Source organism: Antedon mediterranea, chromosome 6 (genome assembly GCF_964355755.1).
Source record: "Antedon mediterranea chromosome 6, ecAntMedi1.1, whole genome shotgun sequence".
In the NCBI taxonomy this organism is placed as follows: domain Eukaryota; kingdom Metazoa; phylum Echinodermata; class Crinoidea; order Comatulida; family Antedonidae; genus Antedon; species Antedon mediterranea.
In genome coordinates this window covers 31584701-31607912 of record NC_092675.1, presented here as the reverse complement: position 1 = coordinate 31607912, position 23212 = coordinate 31584701, and the positions used below count along the sequence as shown (strand labels likewise).

The 23212-nt window shown below is 32.9% G+C and overlaps 3 protein-coding genes and 1 pseudogene across 3 annotated transcripts in view; 1 reads left to right on the top strand and 3 right to left on the bottom strand.

The window, feature by feature from the left end:
* Positions 1-1057: 1057 nt before the first annotated feature.
* On the bottom strand, positions 1058-1922 carry LOC140052665 (uncharacterized; annotated as a pseudogene).
* A 1870-nt stretch (positions 1923-3792) lies between these two features.
* Positions 3793-6292, top strand: LOC140051128 (PAT complex subunit Asterix-like). Its single transcript, XM_072096247.1, has 4 exons — positions 3793-3951; positions 5185-5290; positions 5413-5510; positions 5915-6292. The coding sequence occupies exons 1-4, from the start codon at positions 3902-3904 to the stop codon at positions 5982-5984; spliced, it is 324 nt and encodes a 107-aa protein (XP_071952348.1). The 5' UTR covers positions 3793-3901; the 3' UTR covers positions 5985-6292.
* A 611-nt stretch (positions 6293-6903) lies between these two features.
* LOC140051127 (uncharacterized) lies at positions 6904-13436 on the bottom strand. The gene is made up of 4 exons (XM_072096246.1): positions 12526-13436; positions 11077-11415; positions 10007-10835; positions 6904-9300 (listed from the first exon to the last, which is right to left on the bottom strand). Exons 1-4 carry the CDS (start codon positions 12830-12832, stop codon positions 7371-7373), a joined length of 3405 nt encoding a protein of 1134 aa, XP_071952347.1. The 5' UTR covers positions 12833-13436; the 3' UTR covers positions 6904-7370.
* A 49-nt stretch (positions 13437-13485) lies between these two features.
* Positions 13486-23212, bottom strand: part of LOC140052233 (WD repeat-containing protein 36-like) — a 42577-nt gene continuing 32850 nt past the window's right edge. The window contains exons 10-22 of the mRNA XM_072097700.1: positions 21056-21205; positions 20449-20603; positions 19748-19862; positions 19081-19246; positions 18335-18443; positions 18174-18253; positions 17084-17191; positions 15685-15785; positions 14954-15096; positions 14689-14802; positions 14472-14556; positions 14008-14195; positions 13486-13875 (exon numbers count right to left, since the gene is read on the bottom strand). Coding sequence (XP_071953801.1) covers positions 13726-13875; positions 14008-14195; positions 14472-14556; positions 14689-14802; positions 14954-15096; positions 15685-15785; positions 17084-17191; positions 18174-18253; positions 18335-18443; positions 19081-19246; positions 19748-19862; positions 20449-20603; positions 21056-21205 — 1664 coding nt within the window. The 3' untranslated portion in view covers positions 13486-13725. The remainder of the gene's footprint in view (positions 13876-14007; positions 14196-14471; positions 14557-14688; positions 14803-14953; positions 15097-15684; positions 15786-17083; positions 17192-18173; positions 18254-18334; positions 18444-19080; positions 19247-19747; positions 19863-20448; positions 20604-21055; positions 21206-23212) is intronic.

The window sequence follows — 23212 nt, the reverse complement described above, 5'->3', positions numbered from 1 at the left end:
TGTGTGTATTCACGAACAAACTTTACCTTGAAGAACTATACCGCTATACCCTATTTGTAATTCCTTGTACCAAAACGAAAGTATGCTAATAAGAGCGGTGAAAGGGTAAATGGTAGACGAAAAAAGTATACATTTTTTATTTCATAATGTTTAACATTTTTATTTTTATGCATTTTAGATAAAAAGACCAAGACATCCCTTGGAGACTTCCTAACATTTGTTACTGGTGCTGACTCAATTCCCCCTCTTGGTTTTAGCAACCAGATACATATAAATTTTTTTAGTAAGGAGCGAAAGATGAGAGGTCACCCGACAGCCAGTACATGTGGGTTGAATTTACACCTCCCCCGTGGATATGACGATCCATTGGAATTCACAACTCTAATGGAGGAAGCCATCATAAATGGCAAGGGTTTTGGAAAACTTTAAAGATGTATTGTCCCCCAAAATCATGAAGAATAAAGATTTTTTAAATCTGACTTTGAATAGGCCATTTTGCAGTTTTAATGAAGTTGTTTCCATAAGAAAAAAAAACGAGAAAAAAAAATTATTTCACCTATAGAAAGACAAAACAGTTAAACAGTTAAATTACCCCAAAACTCATTGTCTTCCAGCCAATTTGACCATTTATTTGCTTTAAATTACAGTTTTCTTAATAGGTAAATAATTTTTTTTCAGACCCATTTTTTTGTGAAAGTGAAAAACTATTATGTGACATTAAAATAACATATTCAACAAAACAATTAAAAAAAAATATTTTTTCAGGGGGACAATATATCTTTAAATTATGATCAAATTTTAGTAGCCAACATTTTTGTAATTGTTTCAGAAATAAAATACTGTTATTAAAGTTTCAATAAACAAAATGTTGTTAAATTACATCTGTTTTACTGTATTGTACAGCTACATAACACAATTCTGTCTGATCATCACCAACTGAACATAATATAAATAAATATAATTGTTTATATTGTATTCATTACATTGTGTTCGTTGCAATTCTAACTTTGTATTGGAAATAATATCACAGCGACAATTAATTAATAAAAAAAACGATTTATAACATGATAATGTGATATCACGTGCTTGCTGTGGCATTTGATCAGATGACGTCAAGAAACATATTTCTAAGACTGCTGTATAACTGCAAACCTTCATCACATGTTTTCGGCATCGATAGCTGCCTTTTTTCCAAGAATATGGAACATAAGTCGAACACGTCCTTATCTCATGGAATCTGGCTTTTGAAGATGGATTCACTTTCACAAACTTCAACTTTAGCCACATCAACGGGAATAATACACTCTTGTCCCCCGAATAAGTATGGTACATTGTACATCAATGTCGGGCGTCCAAACGGACCATGGCTATTTCTCGATTTTGAGATGCGATGGGCATTCCACTCATTTGCAACCGTGTCCAGTTCATCCTTTAAAAAAGGCAAATATAATACAGTACAGTAAAAACAAATAGTTTAATGACAGTTTAGACCGTGAAAAAAAAAACAATATCGTAAATAAAAGAGGAGTGATTTAATTCTAGGCTAATATTGTTTGCTTTTCAAATTGTTGCGAAAGCCCAAATTATTATTATAATTGTCGTACTTGGGGACTATAATGCATAGCACACAATGTAATTGCTGTACTGCTTACCTGGATAATTTTCATAAAACAAAATTGTAATAAAGATTTGTCTATAAGACCTCCATCATATCTACCGTCATTCTTTTGTTGTTTAAAAGCGTCCATCCAAAACTGAGTAAAGTGTTTTCTGAGAATGCCCCACCAACTCTCAATTCGTTGATTATGCTGACTTGTTCCTTGTATAAAACTGCTGTTCTCATTACAAAGAAACTGTTGCATTGGACCAACAATAGAATTTTCAGTTCCGAAATCTGTTCTAATAGACTTTGGGCAACCCATTTTTGGCGAACAGAATTTACGTAATAGCCGGCTATAACTTTTGGATTGCTGCTAGTAAAGTAAGCTTCTAGCCATATTATGTGTCTAGAGAATCCGTCTATACAGCCATTTATACAAATGCCGTATGGCTTAAGTTTGTCGTACGAGTCGATATGCCAGATATAGTTTGGGCCAGGTAGGGCCTACATGATAAATTCTTCTGTGTAGTCGTCGTCTTCTTCTTGCTTCGACACCCTCTGGGTCAAGAAGGTTTAAAATTATTCTGACCGTCTCTTTATCTATGTTTAACCCATTTTGTGTGCAACGAATGTGCATCCACCTGTACCCATGTAGCATCCCTGACGTCTGTAATTGGCTTTCAATGAACGCAGCGACTTCCAGTTCGTCAGAATGCCGTTTTCTTCGACTAAGGCACATTTTTTTCAGCCTTCGCTTTAATGTTCGTTTACTTATCAAAATATCATGATCTTCTGCTAACATTTCAATAATCTCTTGATAATTTAAGCTACGATTGAAATATAATCTAATCCAATGGTTTTCAGGACGCATGGTGACCAGATTGCATTAGCTAAAGTAATCCGGGATGGTTGGGATGTCATTAGAAAGGGCAGAGGTCGAATTATTAATTCGAAATTTCGAATTATTAATTCGAAATAACGAATTAAAAATTTGAATTAACGAATTACTAATTTGAAATTTCGAATTATTAATTCGAAATAACGAATTACTAATTCGAAATTTCGAATTATTAATTCGAAATAACGAATTACTAATTCGAAATTTCGAATTATTAATTCGAAATAACGAATTACTAATTCGAAATTTCGAATTACTAATTCGAAATTTCGAATTATGAATTCGAAATAACGAATTACTAATTCGAAATTTCGAATTATGAATTCGAAATAACGAATTACTAATTCGAAATTTCGAATTAATAATTCGAAATTTCGAATTAATAATTCGAAATTTCGAATTAATAATTTGAAATAACGAAATAAATAATTCGAAATTTCGAATTAATAATTCGAAATTTCGAATTATTAATTCGAAATTTCAAATTACTTAAATAAATTCGAAATAACGAATTAATAATTCGAAAAAACGAATTAATAATTCGTTATTTCGAATTTGTGAAAGCAATATTATTTTTTTGTTGGCCCTAATAGGCTTTCGTAGTTTCCATATATTTATATATATATTTTTGTAAATCAACAATTTCAGCCTTCGGGCTGCATGTTTTTTATTGTATAAACCTGAATAAATAAAAAAAAAAAATAAAAAAAATCAATCATGAACCAATACAAAAAACACACAAATGCACCCCTCTTTTTATACAGTATATGGCTCTCTGTGTGTTTTTGACACAAACTTTCAGAGACTCGTTCATCATTTCATTTGTAATAATTTGCCTTTATTATTTTAATATTGTTCATACCCTATTCAATATATTAACAAATATATCCACGACACTTCATTATTTTATTTCGTCATCAAAGCATGCATTATGAATTGAAAATATTACATAATTGTTATTAATAGGACGTAGTTATGGGATGTTTTGTTCCAAAATCAATCAATCGAACGTTATAATGTACTAGCGCACGCGCGCGCAATATTCTTTGGCGCAAGTACTTCTGTACGCTGTGCACATCGATATTTCATCGTAAAATGTGCAATTACATTTTTTTTAATACAAGAAAAAATTGAAAGTATTTTGTTGCTCCTATACTTTACATGCATTAAATGCAGACAAGTTTGACACATTTTGATCTGCATATCACGTGACTATAATCCAATGTCGTAACTCTTTATATATATGGCTCTGCTGCGCTCAAAGATTATATAGCGCCGCCGTATATAGCGGCGCTATATAATCTTTGGTACGCTGGTTGTGTGTTGAAAAGAAAGTGAGGATACGAAAACGTTCCGACGAAAACCAGTGTTTTAATCGCCATTTTTTCGTCTTTGTTAATATTATGTCGTCGAATAATTCTGCTGACGTTCGCAAACCAAGCAAAGAAAAACGGTATATGGTCAGGCTAGCCTAGTTATAGTACAGACGGATCCGTACAGACTAGGCCTACACACAGTGTATGACCTAGCCTATACTACTAGGCCTATTACTAACTAAGGCCTAGGCGCGCCTAGGTAGGCTATTATTTATAGGCTAGGTCTACTACTGGAGGACCGGGAGCCTAGGGTAGTCGGCTAGTCTAGGCCTAGCCTAGAGCTATGTGCCTGCTAGAGAGTGCAGACTCTAGGCCTAGCCTAGTAAGAGTAGAGGGCATAAATAGACCTACTAGGCTAGGCTATGATTGATAGTATTTTATTATTTTTGTTATTCAAATTCAATGTGTTTATAATATATGTGACAAAATATAATTAATAATAACATTCATTAAATTTAATATAATTATGGAACAGCAGGGTCAAGGGAGGAGGGGGACAACCAATCCCACAACAAAACAAACGAAAAAGCGTTTATTACCACACACTAGCCTAGCCCTAATAGTGTATAGGAATTAATAATAATAATAAATAGGCAATAACAATGTATAGTAGAAGGGAGGGTCAAGTAGAAGCAGGGAAAAGAAATAATAATAATATAGCCATAACACGATAACATTAATTTATTTTATCATTAATGAATTGTAGCCATTCAGTCTGCTGCTGTACTGGCCTATTATGCACTTGTCAATTGTATGACCCACTATACGACCCCCGGGAGAGGTGCGTCATGGGTGCGTCATTTACAAATAATTACTGACGCAGGGGTGCGTCAAAAAACCCTACAGTAGATGGTACGTCACATCAATGAACAAGGTGTGTCAATGTCCGTCACTTTACCACCCACCATATCATAAACAACATGGTCACAGTGCGTCAAAATGGGTGCGTCATGGTCACCTAAAGGTAAGTCACATTTTTGACGCACGGGTGCGTCATGGTATTTAAAGGTATGACGCACATCAGACAAATGACGCACCTCTCCCGGGGGTCGTATAGTGGGTCATACAATTGACAAGTGCATTAAAGTATATTTCATTACTTTATACTGGTGGTAAGCTTAGTGCTTTATTTCCTAGCAGCAGGATTTATATTTTTAGCCACCTAGACTCTACCATCCTATTTATTAGGCCTTTACATACAAGTGCCCTCTAGGATTACAGCATAGTCACATCAATGACAAATGATTCAAACACTAAACCGAATATATATTATATGGTTGTTACTTCTAACCTGCTGAATGTTTATTTAGGTACAAACCCCCAGTTGTAGACAGCAATGCACCACCAGATGACCCTATGGCAGATTACATGAATTTACTTGGTATGATTTTCAGTATGTGTGGACTAATGTTAAAGGTAATTTACCGTGAATATTAAAGTTTAGATGTTAAAAAGAAAATCCTTCTCTGGAATGTACATACTGTGGCCACAATGAGAGATGCTTATATTTTAATTTGAAAATTATTATTATTTTCTAGATGAAATGGTGTGCTTGGGTAGCTGTATTTTGTTCTTTTATTAGTTTTGCAAATTCCAGAGTTACAGAAGATGGAAAACAAACATTTAGCAGTTTTATGTACGTGATATATGTGGTTTGTGCAATTCATGTGTCATGTAATTCATAGATATTAATAAGCATTACTGTCATGAATGTAATATTACCTATAATTTAAAGGATTACTCTACAGTATATGTAATGCAAAGAATATCACACATAAATGATTTATATTACTAAGTAATTGCTTAATATAAAAGCAGAAATCTATAAAAATAAGATTCCTACTAGCGATAGTCACTTTCGCCACTAGTGTATTAGAGATAACAAGCAATTTGAATAGCGGATTGTATTGTCTGACAGAGTAATGAGGAATATTATTTGAATAGCGAATTGTATTGTCTGACAGGGTAATGAGGAATATTATTTGCTGCTTTCCTAACCTACAGTACATTTAATAACTTTTGTTTTCTTCTTATTTCAAGGTTGTCTATATCTGCCGTTGTGATGTCATATCTGCAAAGTCCACAACCAATGACATTACCGTTTCAATGACCAACAAACACATTAGAGATTTTACAAAAGACTAATATCTAATGTCTATTATTTACTATTTTGTTATTTAATTTCATGATCATTATTAATGTCAATTTTTCATACTCATGAATAGTGGTCAAAATAATGATAATAAATCATGTTGAATGGATGCATTGTAATAGAACACTTTGTTAAACCATTGTGGTTAATATGATATATAAGCCAGAATATAAGCCATGTTTTAAGAATTGCTGCTGTACTTTTACCAATTCTGTATTATACATTTCCTATATACATTTGATTGAATATAGTTTCGTTGAATACCATTTTTTAATTCTATTACTTGTATAATTCGCTTAAATTTTGTTTTATAAGAGTCGCGCAGCGTAATGAAGTTATGTTTTATAAGAGTCACGCAGCGTAATTAAGTTATGTTTTATAAGAGTCACGCAGCGTAATTAAGTTATGTTTTATAAGAGTCACGCAGCGTAATTAAGTTATGTTTTTATTAAAGTTTATTGTTGGAACTTTATAATGCTATCCAAGAAATGACACGCGCACGCGCATTTAAAGTTTCAAAATGAATTGTTTCTTCACCGAGCTCACAGGAACAATACTGCTGTATAGATGACACTAGTTCAAGATTCTATTATAAAATAATATGGCATAATATTGTTGCATAATGATAATATATGGAAGATGTTTACATTTTGAAGAAAGATAAATGTGACGCTAAATAAGATCCATGAAGCTGCTGAACATTTCAGCTATATTTAATTTGGCTGCTGGAAGAAGACAAAAAAATTCGACGATGAATGCAGCCGACGAACAGAACTAGTAGCATAGAGCCTCTGGTTGTAGAAGTGTAGCTGCAGTACCGATACATACGACCGGACTCGGTCTCGGTTCTCTCACACTCACTACATCTCCACGAGATTATTCATATACAAAAAAAAAAAAAAGGCAAAATTAAGAACTACTATAAACTTTAATGTTCCACATAATCACAATAATAATAGGTCAAATAAAGCGGACAATGAAAGGATTCCGAAAAAATATTGGTTCATTGCTTAAAACAGTGCTACTTTAAGTGTAGGCTTATACAACAATGAAGATAGTTTGTTGCGTAATTTGGTATCCGTTGTTCCTATTATCCAAGATTAAAACCCGGATTTCGACTCCTTTCATGCAGTGTTTAGCAGCGGCCAGTTTCAACTGGTTTTTGCTTTTCAACTACAGAAATTATCTCTCCCTAAACACGTATAGTATACACTGTACTTTACGATTCTCTAAATCGAAATTTAAATAGAGTATCACTTGCATAATACTACAGTACTACCAGGACATACAATTATTTAAGCACAACGAATAATACCTTCTTTGATTGAAATGGCATTTAATGATCTAACCTTCTATTTGTTTCATTTGCAAGACACTTCCATTTTTAATATCGAAATCCGATAGTCGTAAACTGCCCGAAACTAAGGCAGACCCTTGATATTCCAAATGTTGCATATGCACTGTTATTCCAGTCTTACGCTCAATCATCTCTTTAACTTTCAAAACATTATGCCATGGCTGTACATCACTAAGTATTACCTTTCCAGATGAAGAGACAATCATTACATTACCACTATGTAGATTAATGATTGATCCCTTCTTCAAATGATCCATTACCATATCACCATCATGTAGATGCTGATCACGAACTACTAATGCTTGTCTGTTTACTGGTATTGCTTTTATTCTTCGTATTTCTTCTTTTAACTGTTTAACAGTCACACACGGATCTAGTTCCATTTTCAAACTTTCACCTGCTGGTTTTTGAGAGATGGTTACCGCACACGTAAGATCTACTGTACTTCCCTCACATATTTTATAGTGAATGAGGGAACGGCTATCATCTAGGAACTTCCCTCTAAATCCTAGCTTTTGAGAATCAACACAAACGCCAGCAGCTTCTCTCAAAAGAAATTTGACATTTCTGATTGTCGAAAGTTCATCGACCTCCAAGGGAATCAGTGTATTTGATTTAGTTCTAACCCATATGCGGTAGTTTAATTTCATTGATATTGCAGAGTTCTTGTGTAGATTAAAGTCGTGAAGTAAGTTACCGTCATCCATAACGACATCCCGATGTAACAATATTTGCTGATGTGGTGGTACACCTTCATACTTGTATATTCGCGCCTTCGTCACAGCAACTGTTTCATTTAAGTCAACGTCAATCATCCGTGTTCTCTGTCCAGTTTTAAGAATGATAGTTGTTGAACCTTCTTTCACGTCTAATTTTAAATATATCGAAGATTCGGGTACAATTGAATTTTCAGAAAGGGTTGTGGTATCATTAAGTTGAATTCCTCCATAATAAAACCGCTGCCAGTGAGTCGGTATTCCCTCTTCTTTATCTAGTATTGTTTTTAGACCCCAGATAGTCAAGCCTGGCGAAACCTTAATGTTAAAAGGTTGAAACCGTCGTGGAGAGTTTTGATCATCACCTCTTTGTACAATAGTATACTCACACATAATAGGCTCGTCTGTCAAACCACTGTCACTTGAGGTACGTGTAACCGTTTCTACGTTATTCTGTACCGTATTACTTGGATCATCTTCGAGCATATAATTATTATTTTCCCTCTTTTGTAACAGTAATTCTCTTTGTCTCTGTTTCATCTGTATATTGATCAGCATATCTTCTTGTTTTCGCAACTGTTCATATTTGGTATCCATTTCTTCATATCTCAACATGAAATCTTTTTCACGATCTCTTTGCTCTGCTTTAAAACGTTCAACATCTTCATTTAACACTCGTCTGCCATGTTCTATTGAACCAATATCTTGCTCTCTTTTGTCCAAATCTGTTTTACGAGATTTCAGCTTGTGTTCTTTTTCATATAATCTTTTAGTCTCAATTGTGAGCTCTTCTTCCTTTCTCTGATTTTCGTCTGTTCTCTCTTTGCATTCTTTCTGTGCTTGTCTTAATTCATTATTCTTTTTATTCATTTCGTCTTCCATGTTTCTCAATGTTCTTTCTCGATCTTGTAACTCGTCTGTTTTTTTGTTCCATTCTTCTTCTGTTTGTTTAATGTTATGTTCTTTTTGACGCCATTCACTGTACCAACGCTGCCTCTCCAATTCCACAAGTTCTTTCTCTTCTTCAAGTGCCGCGGTTTTCTGTTGCAATGCAGCTTTAGTATCCCGCTCCCGTTGTTCGATACTGTTTTCCTTCTCCCTTAGTAGCTCCTCCTTCATACTTTGCTCCATGTTCTGTTCATCTAAATTCTCTCCTTGTTTTTTTAGATCTTTCAACTGAGCCATAATTTCACTTTGCTTTCTGAAATCAAACAAATCTCGAATATTATAATAATACTATTTTCTATGAATTTAGCAACAATAAGTGACGATTGGATAAAGCACAATAAAAAGTTAGGATTAGGAACTGGATTGGACTAGACAAGCAGTGCGTTCTCTAGACGTGGACTGACGGTGAAGTAGCATGCTATTCCAAACTAATACCATTTAAATATAATGCGTTGCAAGTTGCTTATACTTTAAAGGCACCTACACACTAGAACGAACGACGATAAGTAAATAAATATACATTTTTCTTAAATAAAACAAAATAAAATTAGAAAATTCTACAACTATATGATAATCATTTATGCTGCCTTTGATAATAAGATTTTTTTTTATTTAATAAATTAATGACGTAATGGTAGTTGATTTTTGAACTTACAGTATTTGTTTTTCTAGTACAAAATTATAGGCCTACACACAAGTATAAATATGTTACTAGTAGGCCTATGGATTTATTTATGTCTGTATACGGTAATTCACTATGTATATCCCAGTTGTAAACGTGGTGGTAAAGTTTATCTTACCTTATAATTTGAAATAATTATGTTGAAGTAATATTTGAAAAATGATAACACAGTCAATGAGATTCACAAATGGAAATAGCACCTTTTAGTAGCTTTTATCAGGGAAGAATTCTTTCCTGCTTTTATAGTTTAAAAAAAAAAACCTAAAAAACAACTCACATCTTGTTTTCCTTTATCTGATCATTAAGATTATCTTCCTTCATTTGATATTGCTCTTGAAGCACAATTGCTTCTGCTTCCCTTCTTTTTAATTCCATTGAACGACGTCTTTGTTCGAGGCCTGTCTTCCTACAAGAATCCTCACGGTTCTCTACTTCCCTTTCACGTATAATCACATCGGCTTCGCGTCTCGTTACCTCTACGTCTCGCTGTTTTATGTTCTGTTGTTTCTTCATTGATTTTGCAGAACGATCTCGTTGATTTTCGTCCTTTTCGCTTAAACTACTCTCAATTATATCAAGATTTCTTTTCCTTTGAATCAATTCCTCATGCTTTTGATTCTGATCTAATTGTGTTTTGTGCAAGTCATTCTCCAATGATTTCAATTCATCATTCATCTTCTGAAGCTCATCCATTTTCAATTTTTTATTGTTTTCCCAACGTTTTCTGTGATCTTCATCTTGTTTACGAATTTGTCGGCTTTCATGTTCAAGCATTTCTATTTGTTTTTTAAGGTCTTTACATTGCATATTGGCCACTCTTTCTAAATGTTGGGCGTCTTCTCGTTCACGCTCAACACATTTAATTCTTGATTCAAGCATTTTAATTGCACCGTTTGCTTCTGCAATTAATTGTGATGCTCTGTCAAGTTGTCTTGATCTTCCCAAGCTATCAGCTCCCGTGTTAAGAAGTTCTTGTTGCATAACATTAAGACTAGACTTCAGACCTGTGTGCTTTTTGTTTTTCTGCAGTTCTTGTGAATACTCCGTGTCCGAAATCGTTCCAATAAAGTTGTCTCTGTTGTGATTTGGAGGTGCAGGAGAATGCTCTATAATTAATGTATAACACATCAGATAATTTTTAATATAACTATTGTTATACCCAAAAAATATCCTTTAATTTATTTAATGTCAATTTGAGTTACTGTGGCTTGGTATTGAACCCATTCGGTCTTCGGAGTGAAACAATAGTTTTGGCAAAGAAACAACATCTCCGTATTGTGAATACAAATGCCTATATCAACAATAATAATCAATACTTTGTATGCACAATAAAGTAAAGAAACTTACTAGGGAGGTGTACCTCGGGTGTTGGTGCCGTCATTTTCATCAGGTCATTCCAAACAAGATCGGACACATGAGGATACGTTCTATCCAATATACCATGCAGCATAAAGAATGCCTTATGACCATGCTCATCCACTTTTTGTAACAACAAGTCAAACAATATTTCAGATCTATTCCGACGAGATTTCTCCGTTCGTAATAGTTGTTTATCCAGATTGCTAAGCTGCAATGGTGGTCGTAGTTCTGGTACGATGTGTTCTGCCCAGACATTTTCGATGAAACTCTCACGGTTATTCAAACATACCTCACCGTATGTACGTGGAATAGGAATCAGTTTCGTTTCTGGAAATACAATTAAATAACAAAACTCTATTATTTATTTTGAAAAGTGATAAATAGTATTGTTAACATGTAAATTTGTGAAGAAACAAAAAAAAAGTATAGTATGTACTAGCATAGCCTCAATAAAATACAGTATATACAAGTTTCTTATTGTCTGTACCTAAGACTGGATTACCACAGAATGTGATCTGTTTGCAAAGTAAACATTCACAAGTTGTCACTCCAACAGCATGATTATGAGATTTATCTTTGCTTAAAAAATGTGACAATTCCTGATCGTAAAACTGCTGATGAGAATGTCGTCTACGTAATTCAATAGATGATGAAGTAAATGAAATCGCTCTTCTTAAATTAGTTTTGTCTATTTGGTTCATGTTGGGCTCTTGAAGTACAAGTTGAAACGATTTCGTTAAGAAAAAAATATGTTAAGAATAGATTAAAATACAATGGAAAAGTAATGACATACGTGTAGCAGCTGAATAATTTACGGTTTAATTATAATTGACTATTTTCCTGGCGCAACCGTATTATTATTTTACGGGCGCATTACATTTTAGAAGTGCATCCTGATATCACCGGGCCTACTTTATGGGGTTATTTTTTACGGACTATTTTGACAGATTATTATTTAACCGATGGCATTATTAATTAACGGATTGAATTATTTCTATTTAACGGGCTGCATTATTAATTCACGGATTGAATTATTTCTATTTAACGGACTGCATTATCATTTAGCGGATTGCATCATCATTAACGAATCGCATTATTATTATTAATTAAGGAATTGTATTATTTATATTATAACATCTTGACCATAGGTAGTGTATCATTACCGTTAAATCTATATTTGCTGTAGATACTTCTAATCAGGTTTATTGGAATTTAATGAACAAAACGCATAATTTATCATATACAATTCAAATCTCATGCTTTATCAAGTGTCAATATGTTTTCGACTCACTGCATAATGCCTATGTATAATGATATTGACATCAATAATTCCCCCGGTCTGAAGGATATAAAAAACTATAAAAGAAAATACATAAGACCAATGCATACACTTTTATTTAAATGCCACAAAAAAGGTATTCAGTTTTGTTAACTTACTTTTTTTGCTGGCGTCGTCATTTCGGAATCTTTGATAATCACTTTTTAAACTTTCCACTAGTTCATTATATCCATGTTTTGTTAAAATTTCAATAAATATTTGGAAAGATTTAGGGCCACATGATGTAATGAGATCAATAAGGCGATTGAGTTTTGCTTTACGTCCACTTTCTTGCTCAATATCTTTAAAGAGTATGGGTGTTAACACTTCAAACTGTTTTAGCTCCCAAATTATCTGCTCGGTTTGGATATCGCCAACTAAGCGAGATTTGTTCAGTAGAAGCGTTTTACGCTGTGCCTTTTCCATTCCTATTAATATATAATCGAATTGAATATATTCTAAAACATGTTTAATGCAAAGAGAAACTGGCTAAACGACATGACAAATATAAGTGTTTATTTACTGTACCTGTTAAATGATTAAACAATAGCAGGAGCCTTAAAATGCCATAACTTGCCTGTCCACTCTCGCCTTATAGAAAGAGTTAAGATCGATTGTATCCAATAAATACTTTTTAATTAAATTAGACATTTGCTTCAGTGAACTTTCCCATGGTAACAATATACACGCCAATTGTGTGCATTGTACTGTAATTATATTGTTACATAAACATACAACACGGAATAAAACAACTATTTGAAATTGGACCTTATTATACCAGGCACTTGAGGGGCACTGCAATATGAATTACAATGTAAATAATATTTTAGAACAAAGAAAATGATAAGAACTTCTAAATTACGAGAGCTTTTTCTAGAATAATGTACTCGAAATAATACTCAACTGTTTGAAATTCTCATTTTATTTTGAATTACACAAAAAGGGAATTGTATATCATCACATTTCTTATTCCAAACACTAGGTAGAAAAACACCATTTAAAATACAGCTATATCAGGGACATGACACCCCTCCCCCCCCCCCCCCGCCCCCCACCCCCCCCCCCCCCCCCCCACCCACCCCATGCCAGCAGCTACAATCATCTACAACATGCATGTATGACAACAGCTTTAATCATCGAAAGTATAGTAAAATATAGTACAGTTAAAATATTAATTAATACACATGTTTTTGCACCCAGGAGTAAAGAGGAAGTCTTTTGTTCAATGGTGGCCAATAACTAAATTCATTGTCACATTGTTTGTTTAGTCCAATCAAAAACCTAAATATGATTTATTTATTTTTATTTTATAAGATTTCTCATATTGTGGCATTTTTCAAGTAGTTTACAATACATGCACTTTGGTTAAACTTTTTATTGAGTTCTTTCCAAGCAGTCGTTTGAATTCTTTGTAGAGTTTCAAGTTCACCTGTCAAATCTGAATCCTTTGTTAACAACTCCCCATGAATCTAAAAATATATACAAAAATATTTATATGAATTTAAAATTATGAACATACCAAAAGTTCAATAAAATTATGGTTGGAAAATTATCTTGTATTGATTTTATGTAGGTATATAAATTATCATTATTATACTCACTTTTAAGAACAACCCCAAATAAGCCTGTACCAGTTGATAATCCTGTTTGCTAGACAATTCAGAATTCAAAAATTGTATGAAATAGATCATCATATGCACAGAACCTCCTCCAATTGGAGACAGAGAACGAATTTGTGTGTCAATGGCAGATGGTCCAAGTTCTTTCATAAAAAGTAGTACAGGCATATCTAAAAAAAAATAGAAGGGTAATATTTTGTAAGGATATTACATTATATCATTGATGATATTGATGAAGTGGTATACAAAAGAGGTTATTTGACACATATGTCTGGGTATGAAGTTGCTTCATAACAAATCTTTGTATCAAGTCACTGATTGTACTAAATCAGTTTTACAAAATCCTGAGTGAATGCATAGTTAGTTGACATAAGTCATTAACACATGGTTTGATAAATATAGCTCTAAAAAAAGGTTATTATTTGAAAGAAAGTTTTTAAACTTACAGTCTCGAGTTTCTTCTGCTCGTGATAAATAATTACACAGTTCAGATGTTTCAGCAAGAGCATCTATTTGGAGAATTCTAGAAGCCTTTAAATTTAGAATACATGTTATTAAAATATATACTTTTTTATTTCAGCCGACAAGCACACAAAAAACGCTACGTTTCTCTTCATTGTCAGTACTCATCATAGAAGGGATACTACTGTAACCTGTATTTACCTCTGAACTATCTTTCAATTCTGATGTAGCAAATTTCAATTCTAATCCTGGAAGTGTTGGTAAGAAAAATGGCACTTGAGCTAATTTTGGTGGCTCTTTTGGCTTATTCCGTTTCTGTTGAAAAATAAAAAAAAACTATTAATTATCCACCATTTTCACCCAAAATATTCCACCAATAACAATTTATATAAAACCAAACTAAGGCAATTAAAGCACAAATTATATCTGAAAAGGTTTATTGAACTTAAAACTTATGAATTCTTACCCGTATAAGTTCAAGATTAGTTAAACTTTTCCATCTTGATTGTGGTAATAATGACAAAGTAACTAATTCAGATGAAATCTGATCAGGAGACTTGAAGTTACCATCAAATTCATATACATCCTTTATTTCCTCATTATCAGATTCTTAAAAAATACAATCAACTTAACATGAATCTCTTTCAGAGGTAAATATAAAAATAGAGGTTTCTTAATTAACAAACAAGAGCAGTCAGAGATTACATAGGTCCGCCAAGATCTGACCTCCGCCAAGAGCTGACCTCCGCCAAGAGCTGACCTCCGCCAAGAGTTCACCTCCGCCAAGATCATACCTCCAAAATGATTAAGCATTGTTCTAAAATTCCTATTGTTTAAAATACTCAACCAAACAGGGCGTTGTCTAATGTTTGTTATACACAAATTATGTAGTTTTCAGTTGGTTAACAAAAAACAACTTACAATTTGGCCATCATCCTACAGCGGTCCAGAATTGGGATCCTGGTAGAGATGCCCCCAAAATGAAATTAAGTCATTGTGGTATATAACAGTAGTTTAAATTAGTAAAATAGTAAAAAGTGGTCCAGAATTGGGATCCTGGTAGAGATGCCCCCAAAATGAAATTGAGTCATTGTAGTATATAACTTTCAGTGGTTTGAAAATATTAAAAAGTGATCCAGAATTGAGATTCAAATTTTATTCAAAATTTATTAGAGCGACCATATATCTGTGGTTTACCTTTGGTGTTAATGCAGGTTCCTGGAAGAGCTACTACTGTTGGTTTAAAGTCATCAGGTAATGCTTGAAGAGACACATGTACAAACAATGTTCTATTGTTCCTATTATGAATAAACATGTAGTTTAGTACTGTACTAACACACATGTACAAACAATGTTCTATTGTTCCTATTATAAATAAACATGTAGTTTAGTACTGTACTAACACACATGTACAAACAATGTTCTATTGTTCCTATTATAAATAAACATGTAGTTTAGTACTGTACTAACACACATGTACAAACAATGTTCTATTGTTCCTATTATGAATAAACATGTAGTTTAGTACTGTACTAACACAAACAATGTTCTATTGTTCCTATTATGAATAAACATGTAGTTTAGTACTGTACTAACACACATGTACAAACAATGTTCTATTGTTCCTATTATGAATAAACATGTAGTTTAGTACTGTACTAACACACATGTACAAACAATGTTCTATTGTTCCTATTATAAATAAACATGTAGTTTAGTACTGTACTAACACACATGTACAAACAATGTTCTATTGTTCCTATTATAAATAAACATGTAGTTTAGTACTGTACTAACACACATGTACAAACAATGTTCTATTGTTCCTATTATGAATAAACATGTAGTTAAGTACTGTACTAACACAAACAATGTTCTATTGTTTCTATTATAAATAAACATGTAGTTTAGTACTGTACTAACACACATGTACAAACAATGTTCTATTGTTCCTATTATGAATAAACATGTAGTTTAGTACTAAATTGTAGTACTAATATACAGAAGACTTTATACACAATTAAATCATTTTAAGATAATAAATTGCACAACTTTCCTAACCAATAGCTGAGGTTTTTTATCAATATTTAGATAACTAAATAGATTTTACAGGGGATACAATTTTTACCTGTATTTACCATAATTTTAATATCAGTAAATATCAGTTTAATGTAAAATGCATTATCAAATTTATAATTTACGATTGATAATTCGTCCATAATGATATTAACCAGGTTTTATATCACCTTGAGTTGTATAGTATCAAATTACTACAAGTAACTTGATGACAACAATGACAGTAGATGATTTTAAGTAAGTGATATTTGATGACTTGCATAGACTAAATTATAAAGGTTATACAAAATGACAAACCATTATTAGATAACGTTTAGATACAAATTAGATAAAGTCTAATATTACTATTGATGAATGCATTAGGCAAGTTAATAACTTGCACGGTATTTATGAATTCTTTTATTAATAGTAAAGATCATGTGACTAATTGATCAAATACAGATTTATTACTTTCTGTAGGAATATAGTACATTTCCTTGCAGAAAGTTGTCGTTTTACATTTAAAAAAAGCTTAGAATACCATAAATAAACTCCTAAATCATCAACATGAGTGGTTGCCAAGTAATCACATGTTACAGAAAGAGTTAAGCTTGTTGCCGGGGAATCCAATAAGAAGGAATCAACCAATCTAAAATTGAACAATATTGTTGACAATCAACATTCAAATATTAGCAACATAACTTGTATGCATTAGAAATGAAGTTTGAAATGTTAAGTACAATTTAAATTAAAACTGTCAACTGTATCAGACTGGTTTGGTGTCGTCAATTCTTTAAGTGACAAATATAAGATGGGGAACATATATAAATATAAGAATGTGCATAAGTCCTCATCCCACACAAGTTAGCCAAAACTGACAGCACATAGGGAAGGACCATTGCAGTTATTGAAAACAGACAAGAAAAGATATATTGGTAGGTGTATATACTGTATGTAGACAGTTTGCTGGAAAAAGTTATAACAGCAGGGGAACATTTTAACACCAATTTCAGACAGCTGCTGGCACTAAAATTCACACGCCAATTTATATATATATATATATATATATATTTAGTCCATGAAGCAGTTCACAGTTTTCAAACTAGGGTTAAATTACACTTCTTTAAACGTTATTTAAAATTGGTTTAACTAAAAGTAAATGATTGCAAAGAAAATAATAATCTGAAAAAGTAAGGTGTTTTGAGAACAGATATAAACTGTATGTTATGAAGAAATGTAATAAAAAATATATAAGAAATTTAGGAGGTAATTTAGGACTACTATTTGCTACTGCTAATATTAATGAACACTAGCTTTATAGTACATTTTGCTACTGCTAATATTAATGAACACTAGCTTTATAGTACATTTTGCTACTGCTAATATTAATGAACACTAGCTTTATAGTACATTTTGCTACTGCTAATATTAATGAACACTAGCTTTTCATAAACACAGGTTTTTCATTTACCTAATTATTACAAAGCACAGTGAGTTTTAACCAGAAAATTATTTTAAATTTTTCATATATTTATTGATATTACATAGATTAAAATATTTTTTTTTAATTTTTCATATATATATATATATAAGTTTAATCTGAAAACCTAATGAACAGAATGAGGTATTACTTTCCAAGTGGAAGGTCCCAAGTGCGAATGGTTGAATCCATTGATGATGTAAGTAACCATCTGCCATCTGAACGAAATGCCTAAGAAAAACAAAATTTCAAATGATTTGTTTGTCGAATTATAAATTAAAATCGGTCATTAACAAAATAAAATAAAGTTACCATATCTGTTATGCTATTTCTGTGACCAACAAATATCCTGACAATGCTGCATGTGTCTATATCAAGTACATTCAAAGTAAAATCACCTAATGCTACTGCCAACATACCACTGTCAAAATAACAATCACCAATGTTAGTTGCAATATGATTTATGCTGATTTATTTAAAATTCTAAATGTCTGTATGTTTTCAATATTTTAATTAATTTTTTGTATTGTTGTCCCCGGGATCTATGATGTGACCGAGTCTAGAAATAAGTTACTAACACCATTAGTTAATGCACGCATTTTTTAACTTTACTTCTTGGCTCTAGATTATTTCGAACATTCTGAAGATTGTCTGCTACTGACATTTTTAGTTACTAACAGGGTGTTGGGCAACTAAAAGATCAACTCTTAGTTTTACCTCAGTCCCAACCATGGTGAAGCTAAGATGCTTCTCTTACCAAATTCCATCTACTTCAGAACACTATCTTACTAGTAATTCAGAAGTGCAGCTTATTGAGTTTTTTAACTTAGTTCATATTCATATACACATAGATTAAAACTATGTACAGTTCATATTGAACCGATTGTAACAACCTAAAATTGAGAGAGCCGGGCATCTTTCATAGCCCCCAGCCAAAATCTTGTTTTGTCCCCTCCCCCCACCTTTTTGAAAAGGATTTGTGCCATTGTCCTGAATATTAACTAGCCACTGTAAAAGTAACTCTCTTTAAAAAGGTAACAAAAAGAAATAAGACTGACCTTTCTCGATGTAAAAACACTTTTAAGATTGTACAATCCATTTTTACATTTTTTATCAAATCCTTGGATTTGAAATTCCAAAACTTGATAAGCCCATCAGTGCCAGCTGTAATAGTGACTTGGTTTAGGCCGTCTACTGCTACGCCACGAATTGCTCCCTCATGTGCTTTAAAATAACATATTATTTGTTTGGACAACAAAAATCCTCACAAATTGCTACTAATTTGTTCAAATTAAATGGTTTGTAATACAGATTTGGTTTAGACTGCTACAGTACAAATGTCTCCATTATGTCGGACTAGACAGATATAATACAATTAATATATTCAGATAAGAATATTCATATAATGCGCAATATATTACAAACTGTTTATAATTTTTAAATTATTCATTAATAACTATGGTTATTCATTACCTACTGGGATACCATAGGAACCTAACTATGGTTATTCATTACCTACTGGGATACCATAGGAACCTAACTATGGTTATTCATTACCTACTGGGATACCATAGGAACCTAACTATGGTTATTCATTACCTACTGGGATACCATAGGAACCTAACTATGGTTATTCATTACCTACTGGGATACCATAGGGACCTAACTATGGTTATTCATTACCTACTGGGATACCATAGGAACCTAACTATGGTTATTCATTACCTACTGGGATACCATAGGAACCTCTAAAAATAGCAGACTGCATGTTGTATGTATCAACATGTCCTGTACTCCATCCAACAACAGCAAAGTTACCACAACTCGTCACCTCTACAACCTATGTTTAAAAAAATCAATGAAAAAGGCATAAATTAAATATTCTGTTATTCATTTTATTCTATTATTAAATTATTGTTTCAAATTGAAAAAATAATGTGCTAAGACTAACTGTATTTACATATTTATAAATTTATGATAATGATAATGAGCTTTAAAAAAATGTACCAATGTAATACAGACCATTGTTTGTAGATTTAACTGCTGATTATTAACCTTAATTAATTTGTGGGATTTTCATACATTTGGCTGATTTTAGTGTGATCAAGCAACCTTTTCACATCTGCATTAATTGTTTACAAGTTGTAACCAGGTTTGATCTCCTGATTTATTACACTTTTTCATACAAACCATGAGAAACCTCAGAAGAAAACACAGTTGCATGCTATTTGATTACTAACTTCAATGCCAGGGCAATATACATATGCACAGTACCATCTGGGAACGAAAAAACAGGCCCTATTGTCGGTATGTTTTCGACAAAATTGTCTTAACACTATCCAAACGTGATTACAACTTTTTTTGCAGGTGTGAAAAGGGTATTAGATGAATAGTAAAATCAACGTGGTATCTAAGAATAAACATACCGTGGCCTGTACATGTTTATGTAAATTGTCATCAAAGCGCTTATGTTTTAATTTGTGTGTTCCCATACAGCACTTTTGAAAGTTCCATGTTGTAACAATAGGGAAACCATGATGACAAGCTACTATTCCATCCCAATGCATTTCTCGACTGCACTCTAACAAAAATTAAAATTGTGTAAATAATTAAATTCTATTGTCTTTTTATTATATTAGAAGAATACACAATATTTTTATTTTGCATTCTGCACATGGTTGTTTCAGGACCAAGCCATTTTGGGCTGCAACCCGTTGTTTGCGGAATGTCGCTTTAAATGCAGAGCCTGGAATCCATATGTTGGTATAAGGTATGCTGTAATGCAGAGCCTGGTATCCCAATGTTGGTAATAAGGTATGCTGTTATGCAGAGCCTGGTATCCCAATGTTGGTAATAAGGTATGCTGTAATGCAGAGCCTGGTATCCCAATGTTGGTAATAAGGTATGCTGTTATGCAGAGCCTGGTATCCCAATGTTGGTAATAAGGTATGCTGTTATGCAGAGCCTGGTATCCCAATGCTGTGATATTACATACTGTGATGCAGAATAAATTAAATTAAACAAAATTATTACCTGCAGCAAAATTAATTATTGGGGGTAATTTAAAGGTATCATGTTTTAAGCCCTTCTTTTTTGCAACACTTCTTTTCATAGAAGCTTGTCCAAGATTTTTGTTGTGCTTTTCATGAACTGTTGAGAAGGATTTTAGTGTACAATCTTGACCTGTCAATAAATAATTGTAATTATGCTTATGATATCATGTACAATGGAAAACAAAACAATCTTTGATGGCTTACAAGGAGTGGTCGCAGAGAGCCATTAAAGGTGTGCTATACAGAGGTCTGTAATATATCATTTTATATTACAGTACTTTTGAAAGCTACCATCACACTCTAGGTAGAGTGCAGCATTCCATTTTGACTTTTATGCATGCATATATTACAAGCTAGCAATCCAATTGTGTACTTATCGGGCCTTGTCAGTCTTTTTTTTGTTTCTGTTAAACATTTGCTACTATATTTAGCCAGTTTAGTTAACTTGTTGATATCTGGGCTCTGTCATTTTACATCCACGCACCAGAATGCATACAGGTAGTTACTTTAAGGTGGTAACCACCAGATATTCACAACTACCTGTATATTTAGATGTTTGCTCAGTTAATTGGGATTCAGATTCCAGATGCGTCTAGTCATCATTAATAATACAGTAATATTCGCCTTTAAATCATGTTATTAACGCTTATGCAGCAAAAAGGGATGAATTATGTTTACAATTAAGTTTATTCCTTGCTTCTGTAGGGTAAACTACCTTGCAAATGGTAACTCACTGAAATCATAATGATTTTACACAGTTTTATAGCATGCATAACAGATATGAAATCATAATGATTTTACACAGTTCTAGAGCATGCATAACAGACATGAAATCATAATGATTTTACACAGTTCTATAGCATGCATACAGATATGAAATCATAATGATTTTACACAGTTCTAGAGCATGCATAACAGATATGAAATCATAATGATTTTACACAGTTCTATAGCATGCATAACAGATATGAAATCATAATGATTTTACACAGTTCTATAGCATGCATAACAGACATGAAATCATAATGATTTTACACAGTTCTAGAGCATGCATAACACAGCTGTTTCAAACATACGAATTAAGTCATGCGCCCTCAACGTTACAAGTCGTATCGCTGGAGTAACAATACATAAACAATTACTTACAAATCCACGTGTGCAGAGTGGAGTCAAACGTCATTTAAAGACATGTTTTAAACAGCCAATGAGAATGAGATAAAAAAATAAAGGGTCGCTAAAAATATGAATATTCATTAAAGAGTCCCTGGATGAAACAAGCACGTTGTCGTTTTGTTTTTAAGAAGGAATGTAACGGTGACTACTTCTTCGCATGCAGCTAAAGTAAAATGACGTCACCTTAAAGTGGGTCGTCACAGAGTCTCATGCATATTAATGAAGCAAACTTGCTGAGAGTTTTTTCCACCACACCACACACACGCGACGCGAGATTTATTGAAAATATACAACAAAATATAATTGTTTTCACTGCTGAGGATAATAAATAATATACTTTAATTTTAACATGACAGGAGAACCTAGATACTTCCAGTGCAAATAAAAAATAATAATAATGTACAATATTAGTATGTATTTTCAAATGCTGAAATAGGCTAGGCCTCCTACTGTCTAGTGGCAGCGCAGTGCATACCTGAGAGCTAGGGTGGGTGGGCTAGTATGCTGGGTTAGTATCTGCACAATGCCACGCGGTAACGATGAAGGGGAGGATATGGATGGCCTGATAGTGGGTAGTGTATACTGTATTTTACTTGTCTTTAGTTAGGCCGCTAGTGAGTAGGTATCATAGAAAGTCTTTCTAGGGCTAGGCATCTAAGTCAAATGGGTCGAATAAAAAACTATATTTAATCTGCTTCTTTGTTATCTGGAACAATATCGGATTATTTTCTGTACCACAGATAAATCATGAGCGCACAAGAAGCAGAAACAAAACAACTTTTGCATATGCATGAGATTCTGTGACGACACGCTTTAACGTGACGTCATTTTACTTTAGCTGCATGCGAAGAAGTAGTCACCCAACGCTGAAAATTAATGGAAGGGTGGGCCATAAATTACAAGTGTTATGCGCGATTTGAACGATTTGCGCAATTTGAAATTGCGCAAAAAAAATCCTTGCGCA

Excerpts from the sequence above, each read along its gene's own strand:
- LOC140051128 (XM_072096247.1), top strand. The coding sequence starts at position 3,902 with ATGTCGTCGAATAATTCTGCTGACGTTCGCAAACCAAGCAAAGAAAAA. Across the intron at positions 5,291-5,412 it reads TGTGTGGACTAATGTTAAAG|ATGAAATGGTGTGCTTGGGT; the intron begins GTAATTTACCGT and ends ATTATTTTCTAG. Across the intron at positions 5,511-5,914 it reads CAAACATTTAGCAGTTTTAT|GTTGTCTATATCTGCCGTTG; the intron begins GTACGTGATATA and ends TCTTATTTCAAG.
- LOC140051127 (XM_072096246.1), bottom strand. The coding sequence starts at position 12,832 with ATGGAAAAGGCACAGCGTAAAACGCTTCTACTGAACAAATCTCGCTTA. Across the intron at positions 11,416-12,525 it reads TGACGACGCCAGCAAAAAAA|AAACGAAACTGATTCCTATT; the intron begins GTAAGTTAACAA and ends TTGTATTTCCAG. Across the intron at positions 9,301-10,006 it reads CAGATAAAGGAAAACAAGAT|AAAGCAAAGTGAAATTATGG; the intron begins GTGAGTTGTTTT and ends GTTTGATTTCAG.